We start from the raw sequence: 19,896 nt of genomic DNA on the forward strand, positions 1-19,896 counted from the left end.
GTCATGTTAGACTGTGTTTATGAGATGTTTTTTGTTTGATATTTGTTCTTTACGATATGTTTTAAATTAAAACTTTATTGTTATTAATAAATGTTCTGCGCCCATTTTCATCCCAAAAACTGGTGTCTGTGTGTTTATTGGGGAAGGTAAGTAAAGGAGGTAAGGGGGTTTGGTTGGGGAGGGGCAGGGCAAAAGCTAACAATGCTCATGTCATGGAGCTGAGTGCTGCTGTACTGAATGGCAAGGAGCAGCTTTGGACGCAGGCACCTTTAATGAATGCCATTGATTCATGCAACAACAAAGTCCTATTGTTTTAAGTTAGAACACAACTGATACATTTGTATTTTTATTTTAGCCTTGTCCTTTGCTACAATAACTTCATTATTTTAAGATAAGTACATACCAGCTTTGCACACTGTTTGGGAATAATTTTGCCACATTCTTCTTGCAAATGTTTTCTATGCTATTGAGGTTAGTCAACTGGCACATGAGCAGCTTCATTTTCAAACAGTCCCACAGATTCTAAGCTGGAATTAAGAACATTTTTGTAAAATTAAAAGTGAGTAACATATACAGTATGGCTGCCATGCACTTATATAAATGATCTGATTTGTTGCAGAGGAAGCAGCAATGGTCAGGCCCGGATTTGTGGAGAGGCCACAAAGGCCCGGGCCTAGGGCGGCACAAGTTTAGGGGTGGCATGCCGCCCCGCCGCAACAGAATTTTTAAATTTGGCTCCCATACGGAGCAGTCGGGACCTCTCCCCACTGCTTTGTATGGGAGTTTAAATGTGCGATTGCGCATGAGGAACGCATGATCGTGCATGCGCACTCGGGGGAGAGGGCGCCTCGTAATTGCGCATGCGCACTCGTGGGGGGCGGGGGCGGCTTTGGGGCGCCCAGAAGTTAAATCGGGCCCTGGCAATGGTGCGTCCTTCAGGGCTGTTGGGATAGCAGATACCAGAGAACTAGAATACAAGGGTTCTAAATGGTGATAAACAAAGGTAAATCCTGCACGCAAGTTTATACAAAATAAGACCTGCCTGACAAGAAATATTTTACTTGTGGATATTGGTTACATAGAAACAAAACTATAAATGTATTTTCACTTTTTGTGAAATCTGAGCGAGGACTTCTGATATTCCAGAAGGAAAGCCCAGTGTAACGCCTTGGCCGTCCCAGTAAAGGTTAATATTATATTCTCAGATAAATGCTATTGTTATAATTATAATTCTTTATGTTTATAGAGCCAATATATTCCACAGCACTTTACATACATTATACATCATTCAAATAAGACCCTGCCCCAGTGGATCTATGTCCCTATCACATCACACACTGTAGGGGCACTTTTATCGGGAGCCATTTAACCTGCCTGTCTGTTACTGGAGCACAGGGGTCCCCAACCTTTCTTACTCGTGAGCCACAGTCAAATGTAAAAAGACTTGGAGAGCAACACAAGCACCATAAAAGTTCATGGAGGTGCCAAATAAGGACTAAGATTGGCTATTAGGCAGCCTCTATGCACACTATCAGGGGGGCTTTATTTGGTAGTAAATCTTGTTTTTATTCAACCTAAACTTGCCCCCAAGTCAGGAATTCAAAAATAACTCCCTGGTTTGGGGGCACTGAGAGCAACATCCAAGGGGTTAGTGAGCAACATGTTGCCCCCAGAGCCACTGGTTGGGGATCACTGCTGGAGCACTTAATTCACCATACTCCAGGTCACGTTCAGTATTTTCCACTGCTGCAGTTCACCAGAATTTTCATATTCTCTGTGCAAGACTATTCTCAGCATCTGTAATTTACCTATGAAGTCAAGTTCTCCTACCATCCAAGTGATGTTTACTCTAAATTTTTAATTTATTATAAATAGTCCATAACTTATTTCTAGCATTAAAGAGGATACTAGACACCTGCAATCATCTATGTTCTTGTATATAATAGTTTGAACTTCAACATTTAAGTAAACCGAATGTCTGTACTCTCACCACTTATCTATAGTTAATAGGACACATTTTATTACCTTGATGTGACATAGTTAAGTTGCATTAAAAAAAGTCCATCAAGATCAACCCTTCCAAGTGAACCCAGCACACACCAACCTATACCACAGGAACACACTATAACCAACAAGAGCTGCAGGATCACCACTAGGTGGCGCATGCACACAAGGAACTTTAGGTCTGGAGAATAATGTGAACAGAATCAAGATGGTGTCTGAAACCTGAGAGCAAGGTGGATATTCTTTGGCTCTTACATTTTAAAAGTAAGGAGATTTCAGGGGAAATAAGGTAGCAGTTAGCAAAAGGCAGGGGTGGACTGCTATTAGACAAAGTGCAGGCGTGGGGGCTTTCCTTGTTCTTTAAGGCCTTGTTATTAAGTTGTCTTGTACCATGTCTGGTGTACATATATTTTTTCATAATGCATTTACCTACATATAGCACATTGTCAACCAAGATCAGCCATCATTCTACTTGATACTGGCTTTCCAACACTTAGGGGCACATTTACTAACCCACGAACGGGTCGAAATGAGTCCGATTGCGTTTTTTTCGTAATGATCGGTATTTTGCGATTTTTTCCTATTTTTGGCGATTTTTTCGGCGTCTTTACGAATTTTTCGTTACCAATACGATTTTTGCGTAAAAACGCGAGTTTTTCGTAGCCATTACGAAAGTTGCGTAAAATCGCCCGATTTTTTCGTAGCGTTAAAACTTACGCGAAAAGTTGCGCCTTTTTCGTAGCGTTAAAACTTAAAAGGTGCGAAGTTTCGCGTAAGTTTTAACGCTACGAAAAAAGCGCAACTTTTTGCGCAAGTTTTAACGCTACGAAAAATCGCCAGATTTTACGCAACTTTCGTAATGGCTACGAAAAACTCGCGTTTTTACGCAAAAATCGTATTGGTAACGAAAAATTCGTAAAGACGCCGAAAAAATCGCAAAAAAATACGAAAAAGTCGCAAAATGTTCGTTTTCAAGTCGGAACTTTTCCAATTCGGGTCGGATTCGTGGGTTAGTAAATCAGCCCCTTAGAGGCAGATTCATGAAATCACAAGTTCGAATCCAGAATGGGATAAATTCGGATTGGATACAAAAATTTCTGAAGATCGCAAATATCACGCATTTTGAAATGCTTACAAAAAATCATATTAGTCACGATAATATCGAATTGGCGATCCGAAAGTCACGAAATTTTCGTACCGAACGATTGTAAACAGCGGGAAAACCTTTCCGATTTTCTCACGCAAGCGTATGAAAAAGTCACACGGGCAGCGAAAAAGTAGTGCAAGCGTACAAAAAAGTCACACAAGAGTACGGAAAAGTCGCACAAGCGTACGGAAAAAGTCATGTGGGCGTCGAAAAAGATAAAAAATTCAGTGAAAATACGCTTGGAGCGTTTGTGTCTTGGTAAATCTGCCCCTTAGCCTAGATTTTAATGTTTAAAGCTTGTTTTATATTTGTAGACTTTGGAACAATTTGGAAGACAAGCAGTTGGCCTATGTATGTATATCAAAAACCTAGGTAATCCCATTAGGTGAAGACCACATTGGGAAAATGTTGCAGACCTCATCTGACAGTTCCCAGCATCTTCCAATGCAAAGAGGCCAGGTCTGCTGGGTTCACAAACAGGTACAAGTGAGTGTGCCAAGAAAGCAGTTGTAGCTTCCACCCCTTTCAGCTACAGTCAGGTGATTCCAATGGGCCAATAAAAGGGCAACCATATGGGGGTTTTAACCTTGAAAGCAAGCAGGTTGCAGGTAAAACTCAGTCCCTTTGTTAAATGTATATTGAAACAGTAGAATTCTTAATATATCAGATAAAAGTAAGTGTAGGACTGGCCAGATAGGGGATGACTTTGACATAGTTGGCCAGCTTGAAGTTCATTACAATAAATTACAAAATATGGTCAAACAATCCCTGTTTTGTTTAAAGGGAAGGGCATTTCTTGGTAGCTTAATGCACAGAATGTCTTAATGTCCTATATATTGATAATGGGTGAGTGCAGGGGACCTCTTGTTGTTGATTAATTTTGTGGCCACAGCCTCAGCCTTAGTGGTGAGCATTCAAATGAATACATATATATATAGGCTATACACAGAACATTTGTTGTTTCCATACTTAAATTAGTTAAAGTATAGTTCAAGCAGATGAGAACATGGCTGAACTAATGCAAAAGAGTTGTTTGTTATCAGGGACCTGCATACAACACAGGCAATACTGAATCACATCTTGCCTGGCTCACAGCAAACAGGAAACCAGAAGCGTGTTAGCAGCCTGCCTCAAAGACCTTGCTTGTATCGGACGGAAAATCAGCTTATGTGCAAAGTGTCAAAAACAAAAAGCCATTTCTGTTTGAGGTGATTTACCATTACAGATATTTCCAACCACAAAAAAAGTTCTGCCTCTTAAACTGCATGTGCCCTTAAACATTACAAAGATGAATTCATATTCAAAAGTCTTTATTAAATGCAGTTTTTTTCCCTTAAAAATGAAGATTTAGGTGTCCCTTTTTCACCATCTTAAAGGAGAACTAAAGTTTAGCTAAAGAAGTAGTCTAGAACTGTACATTTTAGGCTTCTGTACCAGCCCAAGGCAACCACAGCCCTTTAGCAGGGAAGATCTGTGCCTCCAAATATGCCCCAGTAGCTCCCCATCTTCTTTTCTGCTGATTCCCTGCACATGCTCTGTGCTGCTGTCACTTACTGAGTTTAGGTACTGTATTTGGCAGTCCTGTATTTAAGAGTGGCAGTTTGGGCAGGCATAGAGGCATTCAATAGTGCAAGTTATGGGAACACTGGTAAGAACAAAGGATCTTTGTTCTTGCACCATATTTTTAATCCAGTGGGAGGGGCAGAGTGCCCCAATGTAAGGGCTTTCTGAAAGGGGCCCCTTAGTATCTACTACTTGCATGCAAGGGCAGAAGTGTTTTGTACTGGTGCATCTCTTGAAGCACAACCAGGAAATTCTTAAACAGTTGTCCATGATTTGAACATCTCATTTCACAGTATTGTCTGACAGCATCAATTTCAGCTCATATGGTTGAAGAAGAGGAACAGGTCTGTGGGAAAAATTTCTGGCACACTGTGAGGCAGATTTATCAAAATGCGAAATCAGCGCTCACTGCAGAAAACTCACCCACTTACTTTTCCTATGGGATTCTTAGAAACGTATTTAACAGTGGGCGAAAGTTACAGTACCCCATTTCTTAAATACGCTTCTAAAAATCCCATAGAAATGAATAAAGAGTGGGTACATTTTTCCGTAGTAAGCTCTAATCTCACATTATGATAAATCTGCCTGTGTGTGTGTTGCAGTTCTATAGGACAGGGACCTTCTTCCTACTGCGTCCCTACAGAGTTTACTGGCCCACACTTCAAAAGAAACTTTAAATAAAATGACATAGTGCTGATAAAGGTTACCAGTGCAAAAGTAAGTTGCCTTGGCTAAAAAGAGTTACGTTTCTATTAAATTATTATTTTTTTACTTATAATTATATTAAAAGATTGGACTTACAATATGATAATTACTGTATTCACAGCTATATGTAACCACACATATTTTGCCTTTTTGCAGTTACTCACCTGTCTCACATTTATTAATGATAGTGTTGCTTTTTGTTGATTAAGGGAGGATGTGGTGAGAAGAGGGAGACTTCAAATGCAGCCTAGTTTATTTAGAGATCAATACGCCTAGCAACTAGTGCACCTGTGCTAGCCAAATACAGACACATCCTCCCTGCCCTAGATTTTATATTTGTTCTAAAGGTGTCAGAATGATTGATCTGGAAACTAGCAAATGTTAAATGAGAAAATTAAATACACATAATATGAAAATAAAAATTCGCTGTTGACCCAGTTTTGCATCTAAAAAGTAGAAGTGCAACAAAGGAGCACTGCACTGTTTTTTCCCCATAATGCAGCTTTTTCCCCTGCATGGTATGTGTTTGTATCCAATGCAATTGTTGCTTATGTGTTAAAATGTATGGAATTGCACTTGCGCTTTTCTCTAAAACAGATACACTTGCACTCAAAACTGTTGGAGTGGAGATTGCATAATTTACAGCACTCGGTATTCATTTTATACTACATGTATTTGTTGGGCTCAAGTCTGATATACCTATTGAAAAAAACACCGTGGGTGCCCTGTCAATATGCACACGTGTCTGCCACAAATGGGCAGAAGTTCAAGCAATGTGTTTAGCAGTATGTACCCTTAGTAAGTACTCTTAATAAATGGTGTCCATATGTGCAATCATTGCATCCATTTTTACTTATCCACAGCAAGTCCTGATATCTCTTAACTCAGGTACCACAAGATATAGCATAGCTAGAGATCTGGAGAGGGTGGGAAACTAACACATTGCAGGCTTTGGCCTACACTGTATGTTCAGGACTCAGTACAGGGTAGTTATAATAAACCATGTATTATATTTATTTTTTTTAGTGGTCCCTTATGCTCATGAGCAGTGCACTCTGTATGAAGCTGGAAACACACCCGGAGGAAAGGAGGACCGCTCCCTTACGCTACACAGCAAGCATGTTATGTTAATGGGCACAATGAGCCTATTGTGTTTTAAAACTATACATAGTTACATAGTTAAGTTGGGTTGAAAAAAGACCAAAGTCCAAGTTCAACCCTTCGAAGTGAACCCCAGTGCACACACACAGACCCATACCGACCTATCTATACCCTCACATACATAAACTTTATATACCAACATCAATATTAATTGTAGATATTAGTATCACAATAGCCTTGGATATTATGCTTGTTCAAGAAATGTTTCAAGCTCTTACAAGAATCTGCCATCACAGTATCACTCAGAAGGGAATCCAGTTTCTCCTGAATGACTCATGCATCCATAGTTAAATTACTAAAATTGGGTCTATTGAAAAGGAAACTTCATTAGCTGGCTCCCCATTTGGGTAGACAGATGAAAGATATGAGTTTAGAATTTTTGCTTTTTCCCTTTTCCCATCAAACAACTGACCCCCCTGCGATAATAATAAGGGCCCACTCCTTCTTGCTTCTCATACATCTATCAAATTCTCTCTGATGTTGTTAATATGAGCTCAGCATTTCTGTAAATAATTTACAAGTTGATCCATGCTAGTTTACATAAGAGCACTTTAATAGAGGAATTTAACACATTTTTACAAAAGTACATGTCAAATTGGAATACCTGTAATACCTTTTCATGGGCATTCTATTTTAGTAGGAGAGGTGTCAATGTTACCAAATATAAAGTTGATAAATGACAGTGGTACAGAAACTGTGCCAACCTGGAATTATTTGTGTTGCTATGCAGTGGTAAAGGCGCCAGCATTTCATATGTTTTTGCTTATTTACTTTAAACACAGACTGCCATGTTGTAAAAATTATAAAAAACAAATTACTTCCCACTGGTCAGCTGTATAAATAGCACTGCACATCCTTTTTTTTTTTTTTTTTTTTTTTACTAAAAATGTGTTTGCACTTGTCTTTGCATTAAATACTTATTAAGGAAAAATGAATTGTGAAAAAATCAAATTCAAATGTTGATAATTCTCCCCTTTATTGTAGTCAATAGAAAGTGATCCCCAAGGTTATATTACCTCAATAAAATACACAATGCACCATAGCACTAAGATTGTTACATTAGACTTTTCAATTTTTCCATCCTATGTTAGCTTAAATAGCTTGAATGACAAGGGCTTGAATTTGATGGGGAGGGGGCATAATACAGGAAAATGGGGCACCAATCTAAGGTAACAATTATATAACTGGGGGGGGGGGGTGGAATCCAACCTGTGATACCCATCCAGCTGTTGTTAAACTGCAGTTGACTGATAACACCCCTCAAACAGCCTTCTGCTTCATTTGGTGATAGAAGTTGTAGTGAAATAACAGTTTGAGGTCCACAAGTTAGATATCCCCTCTGGTTTGAGTGATCAGGGCAATGACCCTCTCTGCCCATACCCTAAACTAGCTTCATTTAGAACTCAAGACTAGAGGCTTTGGAGCTAAAGAAGCATGAATTTAACTAAAGAAGGTATATATTATGATAATGTTTTCATATATATATATATATATATATATAAGAGCTGTGTGGGAATTGACTAAATGCTGGGGGGTAGATACCAAGATATCTTTAAGCTCTGCATTATCGTCTTGCCATCACTGCAGCTAAGAATAGGACCTGTTCTTTAACACCATCTGGGAAGAAGAAGCTTGATCCATGGATATACATGAGCACATACTTTGAGGCTTGGCTTTAATGTTCAAACGACCTGTAGAGCATAGAGAAAAACAGTAAATTAATGTTGAACAAAGTACTGAAGAACACAGACAGTGCAGAAAGCAAAATGATAATTGTGTACTCAAGATTCACATCCAGGAAAGGTCACATGGCTACGCTGCCCAGATGGTTATAAACAACCCATACCTCAACTTAACCAAATTCGACAAGTTGAAATCAAACTGAATATTATTCCTTTAATGGTCAGAAAACGCAATCCAAATATGGTGAAGAACAATGTGTTTAGTTTCTCATCTGTAAAACAAGATGATAATTCTTGTTATTTAATCACATGGCATCTGTAGATAGGAAATGCATTAAATTTCTTATTCACCTGCTGGTATTAAATAACAACTAAAACTGTCTATAATCTGTCTAAAATGCCATATGGTTATTTATGCAAGTCAATTCACTTTAGTAGCCAATGACTGAGGCTGTATGTATTTACCGTATATATTTACACATTCTTTTTTTTTTTTATAGCATACCTATTTTTGTGTCTTTAGAAGTAATATCCTTAGATTTATATATTATTTTGCAGTCCAGGTCCTTTTCTTCATGGTTGATATCCCATAACACTGTGCTGTATCTCCATATATTATCAACAGACATATCCAGCATAAATCTATCCGTTAGATCAACCACATTTTTATTGACAACTGCTTTTGTATCATTATCAGGAGTTGGGAAATCTATGGCCAGACACACCGACTGTGGACACATAGAACACAATCTCTCATGTTCAGCTGATTTGAGGAGATACACAGAAGGTCCTTTGCTGCCTTCATTATCTGTTAAAAAATTAGTAAAATTGATACATTTCAAAGTTTCATAACATGAGCCTGAAACAGTAACTTACTTGTGCATAGACACACAATTTTCTCCACTAAATAAATGACATATTAAATAATTCATATTTTTATGTTGTATAGCAGGCTATTTCTTATGGTATTATAGTCAAGGTTTTGCCAAGGTTTTGGTGTAGAATCAATAAAGAAATAATTAGTGCTTTATAATCAATATGCTAACATACTTGCTTATATTGCTTTACTAATGATAATGCGAATATATTCTTATGGAAGGTGCTTAAATAGAGTAAATTTGGCCTCTAACGATAGATTTATCTAATACAGGTATCGGACCCCTTATCCGGAAACCCGTTATCCAGAAAGCTCCGAATTACGGAAAGCCTGTCTCCCATAGACTCCATTTTAATCAAATAATTCAGAATTTTAAACCTGATTTCCTTTTTCTATGTAATAATAAAACAGTACCTTGTAATTGATCCCAACTAAAATATAAATAATCCTTATTGAGTGCAAAACAATCCTATTGGGGTTAATTAATGTTTTATTAATTTTTTAGTAGACTTAAGGTATGGAGATCCAAATTACAGAAAGACCCCTTATCCAGAATACCCTTGGTCCCGAGCATTCTGGATAACGGGTCCTATACCTGTAATTATATCAAACTCAAAATGTCCAGTTATGTATTATGCAACATGGTGGATTTCTGAAGAGGCATTCTCAGTGCAGCCACAGAAGTTTTATTTCTTTGTATATTTTAAGAAGATAATGGCAACCTTTCCCCACCATTGCGCCCCAGGCATGTTCCTCATCTACCTACCTACCAGCCCTGGGCCACTGAGTTAACCCCAGGTGCATAAGTTGTATATAATTGGTACAGAACAGATACGTTTGTCCCTTTGTCAATGGTAGTTGTTAAGGGTTAGAGGTGCCTGCTCTTACCGACTAGATTGCTTATCAATCAATACACAGATATTTTTTTCAAAAATAAGCACATTCCCAAAAATGGCAACAAAAATAAAGCAAATATATTACAACAATTTGACCTTTTTCCACATGTCCCTCCATCTGCAGAACAACTAGAATTATAATTAAGATAATATCACTCACTTGGAATTACTGAAAGTGTTGTGCCAGAGCCAAAAATCTGTTTGTAGCCATCATGCTCACTGTAATACAAAATTCTACAAGAACTACCTTCTACCTGTACATATTATGGGATTTGTTACACCGACTCTACTTATGAGATCCTTTCTGTACAGTATTGCAACTGATATGACATTACTGGGGTATATTATTCTAAACCAGAAATATATCTTTCTATTTTTTTTCTCTATGTTTTTTTTTTTCTATTTCATTGCTCATTCAGCATTATGCCCATCATTGTGGGATTATTAAATAGTTAACAACTTACTTGGTCTCACATTCAGCTCTGTTCCTTTTGCAAATACAACATTGCCACCAACAGTTAGCACATTGATATCAGGCCCTACAAAAAGCTGTATGTTTACAATTAACCTCAGACTTTGGTACAGTTTAGTTTTTTCCTTCAGTAACCTAAGATCATAAACAATTTCACATCATTCAATGAATAATACAGAGATGAAAGGTTATGAACAAGACTTCAGTAATGAACGTAGTAACTGATTACGGGATGCATGTATCACATGGGTAATGTAGCAATGTCTGTGAATCTATTTAAAAACATACAGGTGGACTGCCTACTTGTGTATTATCATTTAATAAAAAAAATTTACATTAATGAAAGAGAATATAAATACATGGTAAAACACACAGTGGAGTGTGTAAAGGGCGAAAAAAATGGTGCGCTCTGCAATGCTTAAAAGAAAAATAACAAAGGACAGATAACTTACCCGGACTTACATGCAGCTTGGTACCTTTTCCAAATATTAATTTTTCATCACCAGCAACACAGTATACAAATTAAGCCATAAAATCTTGCCCACTATAACTATGCTACTATTATAATGCTATTCTAAATTTACTTCATCTGGTTTGGGAAATTGAGAATGGAACTTGTTTTTACAGTTGGGGAACATGCTTCTGAAAAACAATAGCATACTGTATGAAGGTTTTACCCCCATAAGTAATAAATGGCACCAAGTTTTCCCAGTAACAGTAACGCATAGCAACCAATAGAATGTTTGTGTTTACACAGATGACCAGTAAATGCCACCTGGTGATTGGTTGCTATATGTTACTGCACCTGAGGAAAACTACTGCCTTTTATTACATAACCTCCTTAGCATCTTTTAATAGTTTGGTTCAATAACAAAAACACCCAAAGAAGATACACACACACTAGCGCTAGTCTGGCAAAGTGTTTCCACACTAAATCCCTGAACATTGCAGCACTCCATAAAGACATAACACAGCCTATAGTAAAACATACAAAATGACACTATTACAGTTAGACCCTGCTATTTCTACTGGCAGATGTTTAGTGAGTGAACACTCAAACCCAAATTAGTGGCTCCAAGATGAAAGATCTAATGAGGAAATATTTATTGACATATAAATAAAAATTTGATAAGACTGTTTGATGGGTCACTTTCTAACTACATTTTCATCAAATTCCTAGTTAAGGGTGGTGTCACTTGGAAGTTAGATATCCATAAAAAGTCTTCATAGCACAAACTATAACTAAATGTACTATATAATGTTCAGCAAATGTATTTTTTATAGTAAGCCTGAGATTATATAAGTACTGTACAATGTATCTCATATTCCTGTCTGCTAAGAGCTTGAGGTAGCATATACCAGAGGCCCCCCAGGGTAAGCCTTTCCAAGGCTAAACCTTTTACAAGAAATCCACCCATCTGCATTAGGATGTGCTGTTTCTACATGCTGTGTTTTATTCAGTACCATGTGGCCAGACTATATGTGATACAAGTATAAGTTTACTCTATACAACTTACTTGGTATTGTAGATATATTTTGTTTCCTCCTACAATGAAGAACCTCTGTAGTGGACAGAGAAGCACCCTGTTACAGATCAGTCCCATCACAAATGACTGTGGAACATCTGGAAGTTCACACCTGGAGCAATACTGAAACTACTTGGCCTACTTTGTTGCTTTTGTAGTTAATGTAGTAATTATTGGTTGTCTCTGGCACAAACAAACAAGCACTGTACAAATAAAAGAGTGTATAATTTGAATTTTTATCTCTTTGTAGCCTGACTAAATTACCTTCACACAGGTTATCAGGCTAGATTGTAATTATTTAGACATCAAGGGGTATATTGTTTTATTTTTTACAAAAATCTTTCACATATAATTGTTTTCATTTAATTCAAACAAATGTTCAAATGTTTCTCCTAAATAGAATAATTGCTCAAAAATAGCTTTTTAACAGGAAACCAATTTTTTTTTTTAAAGATCTTAACGCAACACAGAATCCCCTTATATACCTGTCACTGTATTTTGTTCTTTCAAAAAGTATGAATAAATACTAATTTTATATGCTAAAATCCAGCTGCAAACCAGTTCTCTTTCTGCATCATTTGAAATCCTGGCAGGGGAGAAGGGGCTAAAACACTGATGTTACAAATTGCAATAAAAAAAAAGCAATAAACTGTATACATATTACACAAGTATTTTGTTGTATTTAGTTTGAAGTGCAGTATATTTTATGGAGTACAGGGAAAAATTAAGTATTCAGGTGAAATAAAAGTAAACAAAAAACACTTGCTTGCCTTAATTCTTTTGTGTTACCTTACAGTTACTGTATGTCTCCTGTCTATATCATTTTTTTTTTTACCTTCCTTTTGCCATTACCAGTTTTATCTGTTTCACTGCTAGATGGCGCTAATTGTTCTTTGAATTTCAGGTTTACAATATTGTGTGTCCATATTCAGTTGTAGTGTTGTCATTATCCAACATTTTTGCCCCTTACCATTTTATTTATGAACCACAGGTGGGTTTTACTCTCATTTAGTTTCCAGTATTATTAAGATTAAGATATACAATAAATTGGCAAAAACTTGTGGTCTTCTAAAGGCAATGAAAGAAGTACAATTGCTAGTGGTACTCATGAATAGTGGCGAGCAAAATGTGTCACCAAGCAAATTTTAACTTGAAAAAAAAACATGCAAAAAAAATGCCCATTTGCTTCAATGCATTTTTCAAAAAAAGAAAAAATCAGCAGAAAAAATATATTTGTTAGCAAAAGGATGTGATCATTTCCAAGAGATGCTCTTAGTAAACAGCCTTTAAGTTATTTCCATTTAAGATGTTTAGCAGTAGATAAATATCTGATTTTCCATTGGCTAAAGGAAAATGGCCCTTGAGGTCCCATTGGACATTACAGCAGGTATACAGGTTTCAGTGGTTGAGAGTAAGCATGAAATGGAATGTCATATATTTAGAGAGTGTAATTTATTAAGGGCCTATCTTGTAGGATCCCAGTATATATGGGATTGGTACTCACTTTAGATCTGAAGCACCCATAGCCAGCAGGTTAGTGAAACTTTGTGAAGGAAAGTGAGGTATACCTGACTTTACATGTACTGTACATAGAGCTTACCTATAATCTTGACACTGTGTAAGTGTTTGTTATGATCTCAGTACCAAAAAGGAGCAAAGTTGTGAAAAGTAACAAAGTTTCTATTGTCTGGGAGCAACAGGGCACGTGACTATTTGATAATCTTCCACTGTTTGTGTAAAATTGAATTTTTGGGCAATATCTTCCAAACACTTGTTGCCATGGGTTTATCATGATCAACCTTCTGCGAATATGTTGACAAAGGTTTTGCGATTAACAAAAACATCTCATGATAACATCTCTGCATGTACATAAAGCATGAATTTCCATGGCAACAACCACCGTTTCTCAACCACAGCCAGTTGTCATTACATGCTTACTGTTGGCAAGCATTGTTAAGCTGTAAAATTCTGTTTAACCACTGCAATTTCAGAATGATTAGAAACAAAGGATAAATCAAGTCATTAGATATATAAATGCAATGAAAAAATAATAAATCTATGTGAATCAAAGTAATTTATCTGAACACTGACTGGAATGAGTTTATGTTCTGATTAAATCTGTCTTTAGATTTCTCCTGAGTAATAAGTAATAAAAAAAAAAAAAAACAGTAACGCTTTGGAAATGATGGATTTGGGTGGAGGGGTTGGAGAAAGTTCTGAAACTGAAGTTACCTGGAATAAAGTTTTTTTTGACAAACTCATTTCATGATGTCATGCACATAAAACTTCACTTGGTAAATAATGTTTATTGACTGAAAGCACATTACTGTAGATTAGTATATGAAAAAGGGCATTCATTAAATCCCATACATAAAGAAGTGAACTGTGTAACCTCTATTCAACCTAATTAATTCCAAGATCAATCCACATGGTGTTTCACCTTCATATGCGTATAAAACATAACCAATATTGAAATGCTAAACCACAAAGTTAGAACTTGGAACTTTCACTCCAAAGTAATGTGTATACATAACAGAGTAAAACTTGCGGCATATAGAGTGCTCTCATTCAAATCCATGGATGGTCCCGATTCTTCTTCTTCCTCTTAGGGATAATAAAAAGGGGGCATATGCAGAAAACTGCAAACATCTTTAATAACAAAATTAGATTGCACTAACAAACACATCTTAAAAGCACATATCAAAAACGGTATTACACCCCAGCTTCAGTACGAGAAATCTCCAGGGTTCCTCACTGCCGACAGCGCAAGTTCCCAGTCTCTGCTCCTACACTTCTGACATTACCACTGTGACACTAGTTTTGATGTTCGCAACCAAGGAGTACTGTTCTGCCTAAGCACCAATACTCATAGATTATTCACATTCTTATTATCTTTCTCTTCTGTAAGGTATAAAATGGTAATTAATGATCTATGGCGCTATACATTTACATTTCATAGGAGGCTCTCTTCTCTAACTGCTGCTTTTTTGTGTTTTATGGGATAAGGATGTTTTTAGCTATGATGCTAAAGAATAAAAATGTATATTTTTGTATTTGATTTGATAAACATTACTTTGAGTGAAAGTTCCAAGTTCTAACCTTGCGGTTTAGAGTTTCAATTTTGGTTTATGGAACATTAATTATTTACAGATTAGGAAATCAAATCTCTTGATTGCAGTATATATAAATTGCAAATTATATTAAAATTAGACATTTACCGGCCACTATTGAATCAATGAGAATTCCTATTGCACATTATCTCTGTTGAATAAGATTTAACATTTGTGTATTTTCATTTAATTGAGCATCAAATAACTATATTTATAAATTTTATTAAGCTTCAAGCAACTTCAGATGTTTCAGATGACACCAGTTTTCTTCATTTGAGATAAAGTCAAGCTTAACATAGGCTTGAGCAAGGAATCTGCAAAGAGAAAGAAGTAAACATGAAAAAATCTTTGTGACCCCCCCCCCCCCCCAAACCAAAAATGTTTTTAATATTTGGGCTAAAATTAATGCCTAATCAAAAATGTCATGTACATGTAAAGTGCTTTATCCACTGGTATTAATTTGCTTCTAGAACCATGGAGTGAATATATGATGGACCATGATAGGTTTATGGTTCATAGTATTTTATCATAGATATTGATCATATATGTGATGTTTCTTACCTTAAAAGAGTAAACATTTTGCAGTCAGAAAAAGGTTGAAGACTAGAGTTTTAGCAAAGATAAACCTAACAGCCAAGATTTTCATTGACAACATATTCACGTTCTCATAGGTTGTACCTAAATAAGCACAAATTGCATATTATTAATGCATTAAACTTGAACTTCATGAAAGAGCTATTGGAAATGTTAATTTCACTGACCCGGGCTATCTCCTGCTGGTCGTTTACACTCATTTTTTCTAGAATCTATTTTATCTTCATAGCTCGTATTGGAATCTGTGTGACAAATAAATATAAAATCCAGCTTCTTAATGGTGATCCACATTTTCATTTTAATGGATTTGATAAGCTCACATAAGTTTCATAGTATAGAAGTGGCTCAGTTTTTGTAGCTATTAAGTCATGTCAGCAGCAATCTCCACGTGGCTTTAGGGGTGAAAGTTAGAACTCACCATTTGATAAATATGCATCTAAAAAAACCCATAGGAATGAAAAGAATGTGGGTAAATGTATTAAGCTCTAAACTCACATTTTGATAAATCTGCCCCTAAGTGTCTATAGAAACATGCAGTTAGTTCTGTAGGCATATCTTTATAGCTTTGAGTACGTTAACACAAAACTTTCTTATAGTGACCCATCAATATCTTTTAAATGTTATCCTTATGAGCGGTTATCAGTAGTGTACTTTTGTGTCACTGTAACTTATGTATTCTAAAAAATATTGGACACTATTGTAAAATATTACATGGACATGGAACTCCTCAATGACTTCTAGGGGCTGATTTACTAACCCACGAATCCGACCCAAATTGGAAAAGTTCCGACTTGAAAACGAACATTTTGCGACTTTTTCGTATGTTTTGCGATTTTTTCGGATTCTGTACGAATTTTTCGTTACCAATACGATTTTTGCGTAAAAACGCGAGTTTTTCGTATCCATTAAAACTTAACGCTACAAAAAATGCGCAACTTTTTGCGTAAGTTTTAACGCTACGAAAAATGCGCAACTTTTTACGCAACTTTCGTAATGGATAGGAAAACTCGCGTTTTTACGCAAAAATCGTATTGGTAACGAAAAATTCGTAAAGAATCCGAAAAAATCGCAAAACATACGAAAAAATCGCAAAATACCGATCATTACGAAAAAAACGCAATCGGACTCCATTCGACCCGTTCGTGGGTAAGTAAATCAGCCCCCTAGTGTGTGTGTGAATGTGATAGGGACCTTTAATTGTAAGCTCCACTGGCGCAGGAGCTGATGTGAATGATATATTATCTCTGTAAAAGTGGTGCGTAATATGTCATGGCAATATAAATAAATAATAATAATAATATAAAGAAGAATAGAAATAGCAAGGGGATCTGTGTGTTGCAAATATCTGCATAGCTAATGTAATGTTTCAACAAAAGTAAGATTACTTGAAGAATTTCTATAAAAAACAGCTTTATATAGTAAATATTTTATAGTTTTAATTGTGTATTTGAATAGAATAGTATATTTATTATAGTCATCTTTTCAGCATAGGTACCTTCTAATATTTCTCTAACGTCACTTTCTGTCACCCATTTTTCTTCATGCTTGGCTTTACATTCCACCTCTCTTTCTTCTGATTTCTCCACATATACTGCAGTGTATTTTCCATTCTGAGAAAGTACTGGGGTAACATCTCCCTTCTTAGAATTCATGTAGATCTTAACATCCTTGGGGTAGAAATTCTTTACCAAACAGGCAGCAGGAGACAGACCCTTCTGAGGCCTGAGTACAAAAACTGAAGGGGGGTTGGGTTCTTTCTTACCTGGTGAAAATAATAATGAATGAATTGGACATAAGATTTGTTTTCTAATCGCTAAATTATTGGTCTTCTTTTTAGACACAGACAAAATCTGTACCTTATTTCCTTTCATTGCTGGTTATATATTTACCAAATGCCCTGCACCGGGAAGCAGTGAGCGACCAGTGACCTACACTGGCAACTTTAAGAGCTGAATTTCCAATTTTTAAAATTAAAAGTTGGCTCTTCTAGTGTAAAGAGCACAATAGAGTTCTATGCACTAGTGATGTGATCCCTTGATACACTCGGATGACGCCAAAGGTTATGAGCAGTTGGGGGTGAAATCAGGCTGCTGCCGACTGAGGCCAGAAACACCCTTGCCTGGTATAATCTATAATGTTAGAAGGTTTATTTACTGCATTTTTGTAGAGTTGTACCTATGCAGTAGGCTAGCTACCTGCAAACAAAGCAGCTAGGTCTCTCATATCTGCATTCTCCTGCCACATACTTTTTATGAACATGCCACAATTAGGAAGCCTGTGGAGGCAAATCTGCCTAAAGGTAAAGTTGATGCTCTTGTATGGAGTAGTAAGTATGTATGGAGTAGGGCTAAGGCCTATGGTACATAGCCCCTCTTTAGCAGGCTCTTCCTGCCATTATCATCCCATGCCAAAGTGTTACTGCTAGCATACTGAAAGTATTACTGCTAGCTTTGTTTAGGCCACTTTTAAGTCCAAAAAGAAAATACTAAGAGCGCACCATGGGTTATCAGCCCAAGATGTCTATTGCCTGAATCCTATGCAGCAATGGCATTTTGATTAACAAACAACAAAGAATATATTTTCTGTTAAGCACTATTTATATTTAGATGCTACACATTGGGTTTTAAAATGTATAAAGCAATAAATGTAAATGCATGAAGACAATAATAAGTGAAAAAAAATTATTTTACTTGTATATATAAATACATATATAACTAGACTTTTAGTCAGCTATTGTATGTATTTATAAAGGTGAATTAAATAATACCTACAATAATTTTTCCCGAAAAAAAAACCATTAACATTTTCTCTTACTTTTCATTTGAAACTCATAGAAAACATCAGAATTCATAAATGGAGTATAACATTAAGGAATCAAATAAATAAAAATGTGTTCAGAAGAGTTTGTAACTTTTTGTTTAAGTTTAATGTTTTTCAAATGCACCCATTATATCTAGAGCTCCCAGGAAATATAAATAGTTATGGAGGTTTTACAAATACAGGTATGGGACCCCTTATCCGGAAACCTGTTATCCAGAAAGCTCCAAATTACGGAAAGCCTGTCTCCCATAGACTCCATTTTAATCAAATAATTTAGAATTTTAAAACTGATTTCCTTTTTCTCTGTAGTAATAAATCCGTACCTTGTAATTGATCCCAACTAAGATAAAAAATCCTTATTGGATGCAAAACAATCTTATTGGGTTTAATTAATGTTGTATTTGTATTTATTAGTAGACTTAAGCTATGGAGATCCAAATTACGGAAAGAACCCTTATATGGAATACCCTTGGTACCGAGCATTGTGGATAACGGGTCCTATACCTATATTATAATACAGTAACATTTTTCCATACAACAGTACCTTGTACTTGTAAGATATAATAAATCCTTATTGGAAGCAAAACAATCCTATTGGGTTTATTTAATGTTTAAATGTTTTTTTTAGCAGAATAAAAGTGTGGAAATCCGAATTATGGAAAGACCCCTTATATGGAAAACGCTATGTCCTGAGCATTCCAGACAACAGGTTCCATACCTGTATAAGCAGAAATGTCACTACAATTAACAAAAAATGTGAGTTTATCTCACCTTACCTGATTCTACTGTCAGCTTGGTGCCAGCCCCAAAATTTAATGATCTTGTGTAGGTTGCACCAATATACACAGTGACTGACTGCTTTGTAGAAACTGACACAGTTCTCAACTATTATATTTTAAGGTAAATAAATCTTTATGAAAAGGTCAATGTTGCTAATAAAACTGAATATATATTTATGCTACTACTGATACGTAATCCATAACCAGAAGGCTTTAGGAATACAATATAAGAATCACTTTACAAGTACCTGAAATTAATGTGAATATAATGTTAGAGCATTTAAACATTTTATATATCTAAAGTTTGCTTTTGCACATAATGAAACAAGGAACTCTGCGTACAATGGAGAAGTCTAGAAGTCTGAGGTACAGCAAACTGTGAATTCTGGTTATCCTGCCAGATGCAATAGCAAGGAGCCTTCATGTGGTTGCAGAAACACAATATATTCCCAGCTGCAGATTTGACCGTTATTCTCCAGGAAGTCTTTATAATGTAACTGCTGTTTAACTCTTTCCTTGCTCAAGTTCATTTTATGTGTGTGTGTGTGTGTGTGTATACA

General features: G+C 36.2%; 1 protein-coding gene and 1 long non-coding RNA gene across 2 annotated transcripts in view; both read right to left on the reverse strand.

The window, feature by feature from the left end:
* Positions 1-7,112: 7,112 nt before the first annotated feature.
* Positions 7,113-8,530, reverse strand: LOC116406708. The gene is made up of 2 exons (XR_004219764.1): positions 8,427-8,530; positions 7,113-8,271 (listed from the first exon to the last, which is right to left on the reverse strand). It is a non-coding gene; the product is annotated as an uncharacterized LOC116406708 (long non-coding RNA).
* Positions 8,531-12,250: 3,720 nt separating this feature from the next.
* Positions 12,251-19,896, reverse strand: part of LOC101732037 (Ig heavy chain Mem5) — a 53,234-nt gene continuing 45,588 nt past the window's right edge. The window contains exons 3-7 of the mRNA XM_031905902.1: positions 19,334-19,412; positions 17,233-17,499; positions 15,905-15,979; positions 15,705-15,821; positions 12,251-15,457 (exon numbers count right to left, since the gene is read on the reverse strand). Of these exons, the coding sequence (XP_031761762.1) occupies positions 15,706-15,821; positions 15,905-15,979; positions 17,233-17,499; positions 19,334-19,412 (537 nt within the window). The 3' untranslated portion in view covers positions 12,251-15,457; position 15,705. The remainder of the gene's footprint in view (positions 15,458-15,704; positions 15,822-15,904; positions 15,980-17,232; positions 17,500-19,333; positions 19,413-19,896) is intronic.

Source organism: Xenopus tropicalis, chromosome 1 (assembly GCF_000004195.4).
Source record: "Xenopus tropicalis strain Nigerian chromosome 1, UCB_Xtro_10.0, whole genome shotgun sequence".
NCBI classification, from domain to species: domain Eukaryota; kingdom Metazoa; phylum Chordata; class Amphibia; order Anura; family Pipidae; genus Xenopus; species Xenopus tropicalis.